At 39.7% G+C, this 18,786-nt stretch overlaps 1 protein-coding gene across 3 annotated transcripts in view; it reads left to right on the plus strand.

Moving 5' to 3' along the window:
* Positions 1–18,786, plus strand: part of PPP2R2B (protein phosphatase 2 regulatory subunit Bbeta) — a 367,792-nt gene that overhangs the window by 254,095 nt on the left and 94,911 nt on the right. For 2 of the 3 annotated variants that reach the window (XM_061616937.1, XM_061616938.1), the window contains exons 3-4: positions 1,981–2,146; positions 12,472–12,584. In XM_061616937.1, the coding sequence (XP_061472921.1) occupies positions 1,981–2,146; positions 12,472–12,584 (279 nt within the window). Of the gene's footprint in view, positions 1–1,980; positions 2,147–11,627; positions 12,227–12,471; positions 12,585–18,786 lie in introns of those variants that run through there. The other variant, XM_061616939.1, reaches the window with a different exon arrangement.

An 18,786-nucleotide genomic window follows, 5' to 3' on the forward strand; every position in this document is an offset into this window, starting at 1 on the left:
TTACAGTGACTTGAATTGATCCCACTAGTGTAAGCAAAAGGCACCTCTACTTGTAGATGAGTATGCTGAGAGCTGTCAGTTTCTCCTCATCTGCACCCTACACAGACACACACACTCACAAAAAGGCCTTTCTTTGGTTAAAGTGATCATTCATTAACTCATGCAGCAAGATTGTTAAAAGCATGTGAATAGCTCAAAATAGGATCGCTTTCACTTGTTCCACTTGTAACAGAACAGATGTTTGAGAGAATGCTGTGAACAGACATTTATGACTGTCCCTAGTAGAAATACTAGCACCAAGTATCATTTTAATACAACACACTGTTTGCTTTTATGTCATATTCTGGCCCCATCAGCTTGATAAAGTGATGCAAAAGTGAAAAATTGTCAATTTGCTGTTCTCCAGTCATGCCTCAGTTGAAATGCATTTGACAAAAACTGTTTTACAATCAGTACCGTTTTTAATCTGAATTTTGCTGTCACTAGAATACCTATATCTGAGGCTTGCTGCTTTGCCCAGCTCGTTTCCCCCAAATGACTGTATGTAGTAGTTACAGTATTTATTTTTTTGCTGGGAGCAGACAATTAGGCTAATGGAGGGCTGAATCTAATTTAGCTCAAATAAGCTGATGAAGTTATGCAGGTCGTGTATACCTCCTCCTAAGTAGTTTTTTTGTCTTCCTAAAATTATGTATATCTTTAGCTGAATTGAATTTATCTTGCCATGTGTTGAAGACTCAGGCCTCCCATTACAGTTTCTTCTGTAATAACTATGTGTGATCCTATATGAGACACTGGTAGTGTTTGAGAAGGTTGTCATTAAGGCCTGACTGGTGTATGACAGTTGCTAGGAGTGTGAAAGCCCCTGATTCCAATGTCACCTCTGCTATGAACTTACTTGGTGGCCTTAGCAGAAGCCACTCTCTGTAAGTCTCTTTCCTTCCCATATACAACATGGAAATAATCATACTGGCCTGCCTTATGTACAGGGTTGTTGTACGGATCCTTCTTAGAATGTCCTCTGGTAGCAGAGAAATACTGAGTCTTTGGGCACCTGGTAGAAGGCAGAATAGCCAATGCCATCTCAGACATTTTTTGTGCTTGCAGCAGCTGGAAAATTTTATATATTTATTTATTACATTTATACCCCACCTTTCTTTTCATGATAGAAACCCAAGGTGGCTTACATATGGTTCCCAGGCAGTCTCCCATCCAGCCACTGACCAGACCTGACCCTGCTTAGCTTCAGCAGGGTGCTGGCCTCATGTGCCTTCAGACCATAGCCTGGGACCATGTTGCTTTAATTGTGGACATGGCTTCTGGCTGTACAACAGTGTACAGACCAGCTCACACAGAGGAGTGTCTATGGAATTCCTTATTATATGTGGGAAATTACATGGGAAAAATAAGCAGGTTGCTTGCATATGTGAATTGGCCCTGTGAGGGGACATGCCAGGTATTGCCATTCAGAAGTGCTTCACAGTAGCATAACAACAGTATTCAGGATAAAAGCAGCTCCAGGCTATTTTGTATACTTTCCATTCCAACACAGGTGGTTTGTTCTGTTTTTTCCAATTCTGCTAAACATTTGGGCAAAACCTGTCCACCTTTTATTGGTCTGCATTCAGCTGATTCTGTGCATAAGCCACGTAGGGTTTGTTCCTTGATTCTGAGCCATTTTCACACCTTGCCAATTTGCCTTGGAGACAAACAGATAAGGGGGCTTTCATTCAATTCTTGAAACAAAATGGAACAAAGGCTTTCTTCCTGTTTCCTATCACCAGCATGCAGAGAAACTGACACATGAGGAGAATGCATTGTGCAGGAAAGATCTCTTTTGCCTGCTTTGATATCTAAACTGTAATGCGTCACCATAATCAGACATTTCCCTGTCTTTTAACCATCCTCAGACAACAAAAGGATCAATTGAAAATGTGCTTTTCTAAGAATCCCTTGATTGTTTCTTTTCTACTCCCGCAGAGCAAAAATCAGCCCCATCGCAGGGGAGAATATAATGTTTACAGCACATTCCAGAGCCATGAACCTGAGTTCGATTACCTGAAGAGCCTAGAGATAGAGGAGAAGATCAATAAAATACGATGGCTCCCACAGCAAAATGCAGCCTACTTCCTTCTCTCCACCAATGGTATGTTGGGGTCATGAGAAATAATTCTTCGCTTTCCTGCCAAATATTCTGCAAAGCTTTGACGGCTTGCAGTAATTAACACTTGTCATCCCTCTGCAGGATGGGTAAATATTTCTCCCTCCCTCTCTCTCCCTCTCCCTCTCCCTCCCTCTCCCTCTCTCTCTCTCTCTCACACACACACACACACGGATGGAGCAACTGAGGCTCACAGCTTTGTAAAAACATGAGACAGTGGTAGTGGTTGAAATCAAACTTTTTTTTGTAATAAAAATCAACATCCCGTTAATATCAGATTTTCCTGGGAACTTCTGAGTGCAACTGAAATTGACCATGGCACAGTTTATACCGTTTTACTTTTGTACATGATTTTAGCCTTTCTGAATCGAAAATAAAGGCAAAATTTTACATTAGTGCATCCTTCCCCCACGGTGTCCTGTGCTCTTTGGAATCTGATCTTATTTTTTTATTCAGGTATATAACTTGAAAACAGATATTATTGTCTGTGATGATTAGTGTACTGGAGAAGCTTCCCTCCTAAGTACAGCATTTCGTAGTGTATTTGATAGTTAAAAAATAGGACACCCTTTTTCATTTACTCTCTCTAATGCTTATTTATAATTTGTAAATACTGGAAATTGCAAGTATAGCATAATGCCAGAAAATATTCATTATCTAACCTCTGGAAGAATACATAATTCTGAGAGGGGAGAAACATAATGTAAAACTCTTTTTTTAAATGGAAGTTTTTAAAAAGACTCCCAGGCAATGTATTTGTGGAGGAAATCCCTCTGCATTTGCAAAGATGGCTTGAAACTGACTGGTCTTAGGGCAAACAACAACTTTTTGTCCCCAAACACATTATTTTTCTATAGTTTGCGGATTGTCCTCTCCTTCAAGTTTGGTAGTACACATCTTCTGTAATTTGCTTTAAAGCTGCAGAAATACTATCCTCCTGCAGCAATGCTACTCCTTCCTATTAATTACATGGGGGTGAGTTACTGGTGTTGGATCCAGTCTAATGCCTTGAGTAGGGACAGAGAAGAAATGTTATTCAGTTCACATTTAAAGCCAACTCTATCAATTTTGTACTTTCCAAAACAGTAAGAGAACCAAAACACAGACATCCTTTGATATGTGAACTTATCTGAATTTTGCGATGCAATTTTCCAACCAAATATTTTGTAAACATTTTTTACAAAATGTTTTGTAAACATTTTAGGGGAAAGTGTGTATAAAGATGGCTATATTAGTGAAAACAGCATACAAAATGCTTGCAAAAATGTGTAAATTAGTTAAAAACTGCATTAAAATGTGTTTATGAGGAGAAATTAGTACTAAAATGCTGAAGAATTTTCATGAGAATTTTTTTTAAAATCGCAAATTGCCACAGAAGCATGGAAAATTCGATTTAAGATTAGAAAAATGAGAAATTGAAAGAACCAAAATTGACATATCCTTCCATCCCTAGCAGAATAAAATCTGGATTTTTGACATCTGAAAAGCCCTGTAGTAAGAGGAAGACATAAACATTTGCCAAAAACAAAACTGAAAAACCCTTTTGAACACATTTCAATTTAAAGCACTTCTAAATAGCAGAATCAGAAATCAAGATATGCCATTTACTGGCATTCCATTATTTTTACATATTATTTGCACCAATTTGTAGGGCAGTACAATATCTCAGAGAGGAGTTCAGGTCTCCTGCTCCCCTGGTACATTCACTATAGCTGCCCAATTTCCCTGCTTTTTAAAGTTTGATAGAAATAGCTGAAACTGCAAGGTTTTTTTGCCTTTTATTGAATATACTGTATACAGCACACTTGACAGATGGGATCATATCAAGAAATAGACTGGATCAACAACAGACTTTTCTACAAGATAAGAAACAAGTTTAATAAAACTCAGGGGGATATATATGTTTTTATAGTGTTAGAAGAAAATCCCTTCCTGGTCCCAAGAATGCTGATCAGTTAGAACCCGACATGAGAGAAGAACCCATCAACAGAACTTCTCTAATGCATACTTTTCTTAGCTTTCTTAAAAGAAAAGCACCAGCTTGTCCTATTTAAACAACCAGAGACAATATATATTTGATAGTTCATATGTAAGAAAATCCCTCCCACATCCTACATTTTTGCCCTGATTCAGTTTCTAATATGTAAACAAAAACCAGACCAAATAAAGAAAAGCAAATAAAGTCAAGGTCTAATCAGACATGATATGATTCTAAAAAAATATATAGAAATGAATAGTGGAAAAAACAGTCTTGACTAATAGCCAAGTACAAATACAGAAATATAAATGCAAAGGTAAAATCCACAACAAATCTCAAATACTATGCCAAATATGCCAAAATGTGCCAAACACGTTTTGACTTGATTCAAGTCTTTATCAGTGGCATCTATTTGGAGAGCTGCTCTTTGTGCGTGGAATCTATCCAATGCATATAAACTATGTTGCTGCTGCAGATATCATTTATGAAAATAACTTTGCAATTCTTCTGTAAAGCAGCATGATATAAGCCTCCAATTGTAATAACTTCTAACTCTTATATTCACTCCTCTACAGCATGCATACGCTTCCTGTCCTATGCATACAATTGTTGTGGATTTTACCTTTGCATTTTATATTTCTGTATTTGTACACCTCTGCATTTTATTGCCGTGTTGCCATTGGGAGTGCATGCATATTTTGTCTATAGAGCTAACAATTCATATCACACCCTGTGTAGTAAAGTGCATGTGCATTTGAAATTGGGCATTATTGTGTATTCTGTCGGCTATTAGCCAAGACTGTTTTTCCACTATTAATTTCTATATATTTTTTAGAATCATATCATGTCTGATTAGACCTTGACTTTATTTGCTTTTCTTTCTCAGTTTCTAATATGCCATCAGTTTACACATAATGCATTGACTTTGATCTAGTGTTTGATCACTGAAGTTCTTCGATCTCATGACTGAACTAGGGAGCCTGTGTCAGAATTATTCTCCTCTACTATAAAAGGGAGAGAAGTATTCCTAGCTTATGCGTCATGTTATGTTCAGATAAATATAATGAGGATCCAGTGATGTTACTAGAATGAATGAAGCCTTAAGATGGATGTGACTTAATTACTACAGGGCAAAATGGGGGGGGGTGTCATCTAATTATCTTTCATAGTCAACTTTGTGTTACAGAATTTACCTTATTGATCACTGAAATAAAATTCTGAGTTATTAAACTCATTTAGGGAGAAGATTCACTGAAACACAATGAAGATTAATTATGTAGTCTAATGTTCTGTTAATTGAGTTTTTAAATAGTTTTTTGATTAACAGGGATATTATATTTCAATTCAGGAAAGAGTTTTCATATGCTAGAAATACCTCAAAATGATTCAGAATTTCCTCCTGCCATTTGTCCCCAAATATTCCTATGTCTACTCTCAAAATAACATAATGTATAGATGGGTCCTTAGATCAAAACGAGTTAATACAACAAAATTAATGGGAGTCAACTGGAATCCCCAGAAAAGTGTTTTTAAGGGAGGGGGAAATGAAGATGAATAAGATTGTCTTTAAAGGATGGTGGGAGCAATGACAAACTGCCGATAGGACACCCGTCAGGAGAGGGAAAAGAAAACACCATTATTCAGAACAAAAGCCACATGTTCCTGAGGCTCTTTCCCTAAAGGACTTCATGGCACAACGATAAATGGGATGACAGCAAAATGATGAAGCCAGTGGAAATATCCACCTGCCAGGCAAGCTGGCAATTGTGGAATTCAGCATGGATTCACTGTCAGTGATAAAATGTCACATTTTATTCCTTCACTGGGAGGAGAGAGTTGAAACTGACTTTTGAGTAAATTACAGACATGATGGGGCTCCTTTCCAGTTTGTACTTTGTCACCCTTTGCACTCGCAATGTAATCTGTTGCAATCAAAGCTCAGCTAAAGTGTTAGCTTTCATGTAACTCTAAATTGCTTTTATGGGATATTGTGCATGCTAGTTTTCTTGTCTAACCTGTTCCTGCAACCTGGGCCAAAGTAAAATTCATTTAGCTTGACATATGTAATGTGCAGAGGCCAGATTACAATTGGAAGCCTTTTGCAGAAGAGACACTAGAATCTACCCTTGTGATTTACCATTTCAATATCTGGTTGAAATATTCAGACATAATAAGTAGGCTGAGCAGTCATGAATGTTGTTCTTTTCATTTGCCAGTTTGGCAGGAATAACTGGCAGCATGTGGTTCTTGAATATGTGACCAGAGGTAAAATTCTCATAATCCCCCCTTCTTAATTTATTTCAAAACTTTTTTTGCTGTATTGAAATAAGAGCAAATGTCTCACCCCACTGAGACCAGTATTGCGAGAAATGCATGGTTTAGCTCACCATTACTGGAACAGGGTGTTAACATTAAAAATTGTCCATTTGGGCTACTTTAGTCTGAAAACTCACCAGTTTCTTGGATCACTGGCTGCACCTAAATATATAAGAAGAAGAAAAAAATCAACGTTGGGATCTTGAATGAATTATTTTAACGATATAAAAGCAGATGTTTAAGGGGACAGGATCTTAAGAACATAAGAAAAGCCTGCGGGATCAGGCCAGTGGCCCATCTAGTCCAGCATCCTGTTCTCACAGTGGCCAACCAGGTGCCTGGGGGAAGCCCGCAAGCAGGACCCGAGTGCAAGAACACTCTCCCCTCCTAAGGCTTCCGGCAACTGGTTTTCAGAAGGATGCTGCCTCTGACTAGGGTGGCACAGCACAGCCATCATGGCTTGTAGCCATTGATAGCCCTGTCCTCCATGAATTTGTCTAATCTTCTTTTAAAGCCATCCAAGCTGGTGGCCATTACTGCATCTTGTGGGAGCAAATTCCATAGTTTAACTATGCACTGAGTAAAGAAATACTTCCTTTTGTCTGTCCTGAATCTTCCAACATTCAGCTTCTTTGAATGTCCACGAGTTCTAGTATTATGAGAGAGGGAGAAGAACTTTTCTCTATCCACTTTCTCAATGCCATGCATAATTTTATACACTTCTATCATGTCTCCTCTGACCAGCCTTTTCTCTAAACTAAAAAGCCCCAAATGCTGCAACCTTTCCTCGTAAGGGAGTCGCTCCATCCCTTTGATCATTCTGGTGGCCCTCTTCTGAACCTTTTCCAACTCTAGAATATCCTTTTTGAGATGAGGCGACCAGAACTGTACACAGTATTCCAAATGCGGCCGCACCATAGATTTATACAACGGCATTATGATATCGGCTGTTTTATTTTCAATACCTTTCCTAATTATCTCAAGCATGGAATTTGCCTTTTTCACAGCTGCTGCACACTAGATCGACATTTTCATCGTGCTGTCCACTACAACCCCGAGGTCTCTCTCCTGGTCGGTCACCGCCAGTTCAGACCCCATGAGCATATATGTGAAATTCAGATTTTTTGCTCCAATATGCATGATTTTACACTTGTTTATATTGAATGGCATTTGCCATTTTTCCGCCCATTCACTCAGTTTGGAGAGGTCTTTTTGGAGCTCTTTGCAATCCCTTTTTGTTTTAACAACCCTGAACAATTTAGTGTCATCAGCAAACTTGGCCACTTCACTGCTCACTCCTAATTCTAGGTCATTAATGAACAAGTTGAAAAGTACAGGTCCCAATACTGATCCTTGAGGGACTCCACTTTCTACAGCCCTCCATTGGGAGAACCGTCCGTTTATTCCTACTCTCTGCTTTCTGCTTTTTAACCAATTCCTTATCCACAGGAGGACCTCTCCTCTTATTCCATGACTGCTAAGCTTCCTCAGAAGTCTTTGGTGAGGTACCTTGTCAAACGCTTTTTGAAAGTCTAAGTACACTATGTCCACTGGATCACCTCTATCTATATGCTTGTTGACACTCTCAATGAATTCTAATAGGTTACTGAGACAGGACTTTCCCTTGCAGAAGCCATGCTGGCTCTGCTTCAGCAAGGCTTGTTCTTCTATGTGCTTAGTTAATCTAGCTTTAATAATACTTTCTACCAGTTTTCCAGGGACAGAAGTTAAGCTAACTAGCCTGTAATTTCCAGGATCCCCCCTGGATCCCTTTTTGAAGATTGGCGTTACATTTGCCACTTTCCAGTCCTCAGGCACGGAGGAGGACCCGAGGGACAAGTTACATATTTTAGTTAGCAGATCAGCAATTTCACATTTGAGTTCTTTGAGAAGTCTCTGGTGGATGCCATCCGGGCCTGGTGATTTGTCAGTTTTTATATTGTCCATTAAGCCTAGAACTTCCTCTCTCGTTACCACTATTTGTCTCAGTTCCTCAGAATCCCTTCCTGGAAATGTTAGTTCAGGTTCAGGGATCTGCCCTATATCTTCCACTGTGAAGACAGATGCAAAGAATTCATTTAGCTTCTCTGCAATCTTAATGTAGAATGGCTGTGCCAGTAGCAGTATTCTCTGTTTTTGCAGCATCCGATACTGGTCTCTGTAGGGGGAGGGGAGGCAATGTCTTTCTCTCTCCCTGGAGCAACTGAGGGAGGGAGGAGAGTAACCTCTGGAGTCTTTGAGGGGGGAAAGAATGTCTATCCCTCAGAGGATGAAGCTTCTTCTGAGACTGTGAGGAATGAGGAAGGGGGTGAGTCTTGGCAAACCTGTGGTCAAATGTAGCCTTAATATACCTCACAAAGGAAGGGAGGATGCTTTCACCTTCTACCACAGTGGGAGTGGGCAAACTGAGCTCCTCACTACCCCTTACAAGGACTCCAAAGTGAAGTATCCTGATGACTTCCCTCTGGCCCCGGGAACTTTTGCCTGTTGGACTACTTTTCTGCCCTTTAGAATTTTGGTTGGAAAATACCTGTCACTTTCCCCTTTGTGAGAAGGAAAGCAGCTGGAGGAAAGCCAGCCAAGACATTTCACCCCTTCTGTTGGTGGCAATCCAAACACACCCTGTAGTCTGTCCATTGGGCTTGCCAAGGGGATGGTGTGGACTTCCTTCACCTCTGCTGGCCAACTTGGATAAAGCTCAGGTGGGCATAGCCTGATAGAGGAATCCATCTCTGATCTCTTTTTATTTCTCTCCTGAGAAGCTTAGTGAGGTTGCTTTCTTTTTATTTTGGGTGGGCTCACCAAAAGACCAGGGACACCGCTACAGCCTGCCTAACTGTAACAAAGGCAAAACGCAATGGTTAAAGCGTGGATTGGAAAAGTTGACAGTCTGATCCCAGCTCTGTCCCCTATGAATCCCCTAGCTGAATCCACCCTACCTTTTACTACATACATAGAATGTATGATATTAGCGGGTGGCATGCTAGGGGATTGTACTATCTCAGTCACTTTTATGTTGACAAAAACTGCATTCCCAGACGGAGTTGTGGGACAGGCTGGAGGACTGGCATGTTATTTGGCTACTTTGGCAACTACTGCATGCTTTTCTTTCTAATGACACCATTAAGGAGAGCTCTTGTAGATGTCTGTCCACCTTTGAGAAATTGTTCCTGATGAGTGAGGGCAGTACGAAAGGATTATCTTCAGAGTTTTATGAAATATTGTTAAAAACTGCCACTGGTTTGTTGGAGTCAATTCAATTATTATGGGGGTAAGAGTTACATATAGAAATAGATGTATTCATTTGGGGGGAGATCTGGGGGAAGTCACTGCTCTGCTCCATCTCTGCAAAGGCTAGAGAATCTTTTAAAAAAGACTGTATGTAGCATTTGACTCCACAGAAATTATCATTTGTCCACTCACACTTCACCCCAAACTGCTGGCAGGGCAGTCCAGCTGTGGGTGTGTATATGCACTTATGGTGGGATTGCCCCAAGTTACAAATCTTTTGGTCCTTGGTATTTCAGGAAATAGGTGACATTACTCTTCAACAGATCCCATCATCTTCACAGCTGGTGTTTTTTAATCTGTTTTTGTTTGAAGCTACGGACCTTCACAGTAAGGAATTGATTAACCATTAATTACAAGCAGCATGAGCCACTATAGTCCAATTTTGGAAATATATTTCTGGCATTAGTTGGGATTACTGGTATCACCCAGTCTGGGAAACAGCCTTGCTCAAAAAACTTACTTATAAAATGAGGGTTGTGAGGGATTGAAGCAAAACAATTTTATTTCTAAATAGTATGATTGCATTGTATATGTCATGAACTGCTCCCGGTTCAGTCCCAGGGCTCAATTCCCAAACCCAGGGCAGTTGATCCTGGCAAGGCACAAACCTGTGCCTCCCCTTACTAGAGCTGAGTAAACCAACAACAACCCTGTAAGGTAGGTAGACTGCTACTACTCCTTAACCTGGTCACTCACTCTGGCCCCAGAGAAAACCCAAAGTGCCAGAAATAGACCTGCCAAGGATTCCAGCAGTCAAGAGTCAAACTACACTCCTTGTGTTGGAGCCTTAGGCAAAATATCCAAATATCTGCTAGTCCGTGGTTAATTGGCCAAAGTACTGGATTCAGAGCCAAATCCCCTCCTGCAATGAACACACACTGGTAAATAAGAAGTAACTTTATTAAATAAAATATAAGTGCACAATTATAGCAGCAAAATGGTTCCTTAAAACCCACACCCCTGAGAATTACAGTCACAAAACAAAACAACAGAAGTGTCTTGCCTAATAATAATAATAATAATAATAATAATAATAATAATTTATTTATTGGTCACCTATCTGTCCAGGTTAGTGGACACTCTAGGCGACTTACAATAACAAAAAGCTATACATAATATACATATACAAAAACAAACCACAGTCCTAAACAATTTAAAACCAATTTCCAATTAAAACATCATAAAATTAATCCTCCTTAATCCCACAAAAAAAAAAAGCAGCACACAAAAAACAAACACACACCCAGGCCACCCCAGCCAGCCGGCTTATGTATCCCTCCAAAGAGGGACAGGTGGTAGCAATCAGTCCCAGCTGGCTGGGTACCTGGGGCCTGGTCCTGCAGGATGCAGGTCTGCCAGGCAGAAGTCCCACAGGGAAGGGTGGTGGAGGTGGTGATCCCACAGCAGCAGCAGCAGCAGCAGCAGACTCTCCTTCCCTGGGCGGCGATGTTCTCTTCCTGCAGGCCCTGGGTCACTATAAGTAATCTATACTTACAAAGAGGTAAAGAGCAAAATAGCTTCATAGTTGCACATCTCCCGAGAAATGTATAGCCTGGATAGCAGATGGAAGTTGGAACCCCATCTAGATAGCATCAGCAGCCATAGGGTACAGTGGGGATCAAAGACCTAAGGTCTGAATCCTATTCTTATGCAAAAATGCCCAGCAACAGCCAGGAATTAATTAGTCAATCAGTGGGCTTTCAGATGATGAAGTATCTCTGGAGTTTTCATACTCCCCAACCTTCTCAGGCTTGTGACCTAAAATACCAGTCTCCACTGATAAGCAGGTGTTTCTTGCTTGGACCTAATTAACTAGGTTCAGCTGTAAAAACTGCAAAGTCATGCCTCTCAGAGGCCCCATCTCAGACGTCTTCCCCCAGAATTCTTTGCCTCCATGCCATTTTAGAAATCAGGCATTGTTGACAGTATATGCAAATGAAGAAGAACATAGCCATATACATTTATATGCAGACCAATTTAAGCATCTCTTTTTATTTTTTTCTCCTGGTTTTATTTTTGGTGATACTGTTTCTTCCTGTTTTCCTGGAAAAAAACCAGTGCACAATCTTACGTTTTTTATGCAAAAAAATCTTACTCCATAGTCTGTACTATGTATTGCCTAACAAGATTTGTTATAACACATTTTGTACTGTTGAAGTTCTGACTGTATTTTCCACTCTGTATATCACTGCTTCAATAGATTGTGGTTGGTTTAAATTTTCTTTTTGGAAAATAATAAAAATTATTTACAAACTAAGGCAGGAAGATGTATGGGGTTTGTGGGGAGAAACCCTTCCTATACTGAATACATAATTAGAAGTCTGTCTTCACAAGCATGGAGGAAGGGCCTTTTCCAAGCTATCTGCCCTTCTCCCCTCAAGGGAAGAATTACCAAGCTGACACTTTTTGATGTACAAAAGCTTCTGGGTGAGGGCTGCTCATGCTACCTGCAGAGGTCATAGTCTACAATCACATGGGAGGTGAGTCTAAGATCTTAGATTTCCTTAATCATGGATTCCCTTGGTGGTCCTGGGCAAGTTACTAACCTTCAGCTGCAGTTTCTATCTGAACAGATGTTGCTCTGAGACTTAACAGGATAACAAAAATCTATGCTATTCATGTATAAGAAGCTGTGCAAGTTTCAAATAACAGTAAACCTAATTTAATATTAAATTCAATCTGGGCTTAGGAAAAAAATTAGTGTGGCATCCCTGTTGTCTTTCAGATAAAACTGTGAAACTATGGAAAGTGAGTGAACGAGACAAAAGACCAGAGGGCTACAATCTCAAAGATGAAGATGGACGGCTCCGAGATCCCTCCACAATTACTACACTACGGGTGAGGCAAATGTGAATTTCCTGCTTTTTTCCTGCAAAAAAGGCAGGATTTCATTTTTTAAAAATTTCTAGTAGTACGTATCATCACTCATCATGACCTCTGCAAACAAACAAAAACAGCACTCCTGTCTGAAGTACTCTTAGTGGGCTTCCAGATGGGGGTTTAACTGCAGATGGGTTGTTGGCAACAGGTTTGGGTGTGTGTTTTTTAACATCAGATTTTCCACAGGAAAGGAAAATCCAAATTTAATGGGAGTGGGAATATGAACTGATATTTGATGCCAATATCATGTGGATACTGCAAAAAACCTTGCATGCATGGGGAGCACCATTCCCATCTTTAACACACCTCTGGAAGCACCCTTAGTTTCTTTGCAAATTAAATGTAAGTAGTGTGATCAAAGTGTTAATTGCCCATGTCATAGTCGCAAAATAGTATTTGACACCTTAATGAGTACCTTAGCTTTGCTATTGCTTGAGGCAGTCTCGCCAAAATAGCTGTGAATTCTTCAGGGTGTGGTTAATATAGCAAGTACAATGGGGTGTAAAGCTACAAACTGTGTCTCTGTTTTGGATTCTTGGCTAACTTTGGTCTCATGTTCAAGCTGCCTGAGTGTATTTCTGTTTGGTCTTGAGGGTCAGCTAATTGGAAGCAGGGGGAACATCACTGCCCATCATTCCTGACTGGCTCCGAGCAATGGTTGTTCAACTTATTACAGTTTTCTTCCACAGAGATAATCTCCATTTGGGTGGCTGCCTGTTTGGGGTATTGATTGTGTGAAAAACACTTGCACTACAATTCACACATTCACGTTTTCCACCATAGACGTTATATATGTGAAGCAAAATGAGCAAAATGGTAACGTATAGAAAAATACCATCTCCCAACCCAGGCTGTCAAAAGCCTTGGGTATACATAACAAAAGAGATATTTTGCATTACGAATACTAGTAGCAATAATACTGCATAAACAATAGCAGCTCAGGGACACACGTGATTTGTCAGTACTAAAGTGATGGAACATCTGTAGGTTATAGTACCAGAATCTCTCAAGATAATCTGATTACCTGTTTGAGTTGCCAAGGCCTGGCCTAATGTGGTTTCTTATGCTGTACCAACTGTGTAATTTCAGTTGGTCTGCTCTGAGTAGGACTTTGTTGAATACAGCCGGCAGCATTCATTTTGGTTAAAAGAAACCTATTTTGGGTCCTCTTCCTTCTCTTGGCAATATAGTGGTAAGATCCCCTTAATTGCTTTAGCATCAATTTACATCTTCTTCAGAATCATAAATAAAGGACAAGGTAGTGCTTAATTCAAAGTGCAGTAGAATTAACTAAAAAACCTTGATGTGCATTGTGTGGCTGTTTCCTTTAGTATCAGTCAGTTGGGCTATTGTTTTATTTAACTTCATTACCAGAAGTGCCATTCTTCAATCAGAATGTTTCTTCCAGAGAAGTATATATACTGTGGACCTGGCACTTGCTTGTTAGGAGCTGAAGCCTAATCAGTGGTGATTTGGGTCTTTGTGTTCACAAAGCACCTGTCCTACATAGAAGAGCATTTGTACTTCCTCTAATTACTGCTGGCCAATTAAGCTTTGAGTAACATGACTTTTAAATAATGTAGGTACATTTTCTGGATGCTTCCTATTTTGTTCCCGTTGTCTCTTATTGTACAAAATGACTGGTTTGGTATTGGCCAACAGTCTAGTATATATTAATATGGGTGCACAATAATGATTTAGAACCATTTTTATATGCTGTGGTTATTCTGATTCACCTTTATAGCTTCTAGTTTCATTGACTTCCAGGCCAGCAAGGGCATTTAATAACTCCAGACAACTAATTAATTCTCACCATAAAGGAAATAGATTCCATATTGCATTGTCAATTCTTCATGTCCAAGGCTGAGATTTTTTTTACTTTACAATGTGTGTGTGTCATTTTCAGTATTGTATTTCAGAAGGCTACATTGTCTCACTGTTGTTCAGAGAGCCTATTAAAAGAATTGCTCAAAAATCCTGGATATTTAGACCAGTATGTTGCTATACACAGACAGTGCAGAGCAAACTTTTTCTACTGACTTGTGTTTTTTTTAAAGCACTATCAAAAGGATATTATTCATAATTGCCTTCCACAGTGCATTAGAGAAACATGGATCTAGTGTGTAAAAGGCAAGGTCACAACACAAAGGTGCAGGGCTGAACTCGTTTTTGTCTAGATCTAAGTGGAGATTCTCCATATGGCTGACATGCTAGTTTGAGCCTGGGTAATACTCCTGTACTGACCCAGTCCTGATTTTATTTATTTATTTATTTATTTAGCAAATTGATATACCACTTGATTGTCAAAAATCTCTATGCAGTTTACAAAAAACATTAAGATTATCAATAAAATGGTTAAAAACAAGTAATTAAAACATTTTTAAAACAGTTCAAACAGCAACAGACTAAAAGTTTAAAACACATCAACATCTATGGATGGATAGGCTTGCCTAAACAAAAAAGTTTTAAGCAGGCACCAAAAAGAATACAGCGAAGGTGCCTCCTGATGTCAATAGGCAGGAAGTTCCATACAGGAGGTGCTGCCACACAGAACAATTTCTTACAAGTGCAGAATGAGTATTATGTGGCACCTATAAGAGTGCCAGTTCTGCAGATCGATACTGAGCTCTTTATTTATTTAATAATTTATTTAATTTGAATCCTGCCCTTCCTCCCAAAGGAGGCCAGAGTGGGATACAAATTTAAGAAATTAAAATAATTTTAATTTACTAAACAATTAATTGAAGTTGTCTAATTTAAGGCTGCAGTCCTAAGCACACTGACATGGAAGTAGCTACCGTTTAACCCACTGGGACTGACTCCTGAGTAAACATGTCTAGGTTTGCACTGCCTATGCAAAGAAACCACAACCCTTTTACTGTCTTAAATGCAGAAAGTAGCTTCTTGGCTGCTCTGCATTCTGTTTATATTCATATTTCATATTAATTGTGTTTTTAAATTTTTGTAAGTCATCATCATCAGTCTTTATTATGGTCAAAGACCAGCCAAGATTTTTGTAAGTTGTTGTGAGAGTCTGTGCGCTGAGCATGGTGGTTAAAAATGCCACAATAAATGAAATGAAGAATGAGTGGCTTTGTACTATGGGGATCGTGTTGAACAGATTGGCGTTTTTATAGTGTTCATTGTCTTGCATATTTTCAAGTTAGAAGCCTATGAGGCCTGGTCTCCTGTGATACAATCCAGTGGCAACCATACCATGAGGTATACCAAAGTGACTGCTTTGGCAGTGGATTTTAGATACCATTAAGGGTGGTGGAGTTGGAGACAGATGGATCTTATGGGGCATAATCCACCAGGAAGATCTTCTGTGCAAGCTCCATTGAAATGAAATGACCTTGTGCAAAAGCTCTGTAGGATCAGGCCCCATGTTAATTTCTGTGTGCACACATGTTCAGAGTGGTCAGCAAGAAAATAATATATAAAATGGAGCCTTAGTGCAAGGAAGGGTTAGTTCAGAGTGGATGTATCTTACTTGTTGACTACTTGAACAGTCATTTATCGTTCTTTACAATAGGAATGAAGAACCCGTGGCCCTCCAGATATTGCTGGATTGCAGCTCCCATTATTCTTGACCATTGGCCGTGCTGGCTGGGGCTGCGGAGAGTTGGAGTTTAACAACATCTGGAGGGCCACATATCGCCATTGCTGCCTTACAACATAATAATGTCTACTCCAAAGTAAATTTTACTGAGTTTGTTGGGGCTTATTCCCAGAAGAGTAATAATTGTAGCCATAACTATATATACTGTGTATAAGATTAGAGTTAACTTGTATACATCACACTCCCCTGGTTGTCAGGGGAACAAGTACAGGTCTTCATCACTCATTGTTCAAATCAATACAAGATTTAAAACAAACTCAGATGTAATATATTCTAATAAATCCATAAACCTATAAAAAGTGAGTGTCACCTCTGAGTAATTGTTCCATTCTCCAAGAAACCAGGCCATGCATAGAAGGAAGAAAACAGCTACCCAGTTGGATTTGGGGGTCATATTTGCAATTTGTTTGTAGTGTTGAAAGTTAATAGGCAATTATTTTGCCCATCACTCATTCCTTATTGCATTTCTTACAAGTAGTGAGGTAATAAAAAAGCACAAACCTGATCATGATTCTTATATTTATGAGATTGTAGTGTCACACAGAGAGCCCACATTCTAAGCTTAATGTTGCTGATTTGCTCTTGTCTTGTGTTAACCCTAGCTATTGACCAACTATGGTCAAGTGAATGCTATTCAGTGATCAGCCTAAGGAAGGCTGTGGATCCTCAGTGGGATAAATTTGGCTATATACTGCTTTAGGGAAGGGGGGGGAGATAATGTGTACTGTCACTGACTCTTTGTTGTGTTTTCAGATAGTTCTTGAGTTGCTCTAGATCAGTGTCATTTTTTTTTAAAAAAAAGAACTTCCCCCAAAGTCTGTCTTATTCTGCTCTCTTGGACTGATAAGAGAGAATCTGAGATACAAAATAAGGGTTGTTGAGGATGATTCACTGTGACTTGGCTAGTTCATGAATGAACATAGGCCATAACCCAGAGAGTTTGAATGCACATACACAAGAATGGTTTAGAGAGTTTCCTGTTTAATAGCTGCCTATGAACTGCCCTCCCACTGGTTACTATCCTAAACTGTCATTCAGTCATTTTATTTCTACAAGTAATCCAGATTTAAGCATATGAGGCTTAAAACAAAGTTTTTAACCTTTTCCTAAACCTGAGAGTCCTCAGTGGCTACTAACCATAATGGTTATGTTCCATCTCCACCGTCGCAGATAGTATGCCTCTCCTAACCAGTTGCTGCAAATCACAAATGGGGACTGTTGCTTGCATACTTTCCATAGGCATCTCATTGCCCAGGCCTTCTGCCTGATCCAGCAGGGCACATCTTATGTTCGTAGTTTTTAAATCCTTGCATTTAGTAGATGTCGACTGAGCTTTAAAATATGTAATACAATCATATTTTGATGTGGCCTTACTCAGTGAATAAGTAGTTACTAGACATCAATTACTGGTTGTCTTGGTGAGCCCCTTCCCTCCCTGTCCCCTGCCCCTTGCTATGGTATACTTAGATTTCTTCTTGTACAACCTTTTCCTTTTCTTAACCTTATTTTAACAGCTATTAAATTATTTGGAGGTTTGGGACCTGTGAAGGTCAAAGAATTGGAAGAGGAACTGAAAAATAGAGTGCAAAGATTTTTCATGCCTGCGAGTTCAGTGATTTATCACTGTCAAGGAGATCTCTCCCATTGACCAAGGTGAACTTTTTCTGAATAACGAACGTTATGTATTGGAAAAAGCTCTCATGGCTTAATCCTTTCAACTTCTTCTTTTGCACCAGCAGAAGAAGAGGCATGCTGATCACTGGACCAGTGCAGGTTTATGATATATGATACTGTGTTAATTTTGCATGGGCAACAATTATCTCTGACACATGGAATGCTTTGGCATTTCCCATACTGCTGCCCAGAAATTGGAAAGAATGAAGGAATCAGAATAATAAAACTCCATGGATTCCTTTGGCACAACCTGATATGTATTAGTAATATGTTCTGAAGGAATTTATAATCAATTAGAGCAGATGCCCTTAACTGTAGCTCAGGGATGGGGAGTCTCTGGGCCAATCATGGCCCTTCAGGGGGTCCCATTTGGCCACCAAGGTCATTTTTCCCAAAGCATGCCCACCAGCTAACATTCCTAGTGACATCAGCTGATGGGTGGGAGGACAGGGTATAATCCTGTCTTGGCTGCGTGACCCTGTTCTCAGCAGGCAACAAGATTGTGCAGGGAAAGCAGCAGATGAAAGAACTGAACTTATTGCTACCTGCCAGTTGAGGATGGAACTTCAAGCATCTGGTAAAGTGGATGCTATTCCCATGAAAGGTCAAGCCATAATAAATGTGTTAGCATTCAAAGTACCACAGGGCTCTTTGTTTTTGTTGCAAGAGACTAATACAACTCCCCTAATGGAAATTTAAAGCTTTAGTAATGCATTTAATACAACTACACACCACTATTTCAACATGATCAGACTGGCATTTACTGTCTGCTACCAGCTTTACTTCATCCAACCCCAAATGTATAGTAAGTTGCTTACAATTCCCTGATATTTGTAGCAGGCAAACCTTAGGGAATACCTAACC

The sequence above is a fragment of the Rhineura floridana genome, chromosome 3 (assembly GCF_030035675.1).
Source record: "Rhineura floridana isolate rRhiFlo1 chromosome 3, rRhiFlo1.hap2, whole genome shotgun sequence".
NCBI classification, from domain to species: Eukaryota; Metazoa; Chordata; class Lepidosauria; order Squamata; family Rhineuridae; genus Rhineura; species Rhineura floridana.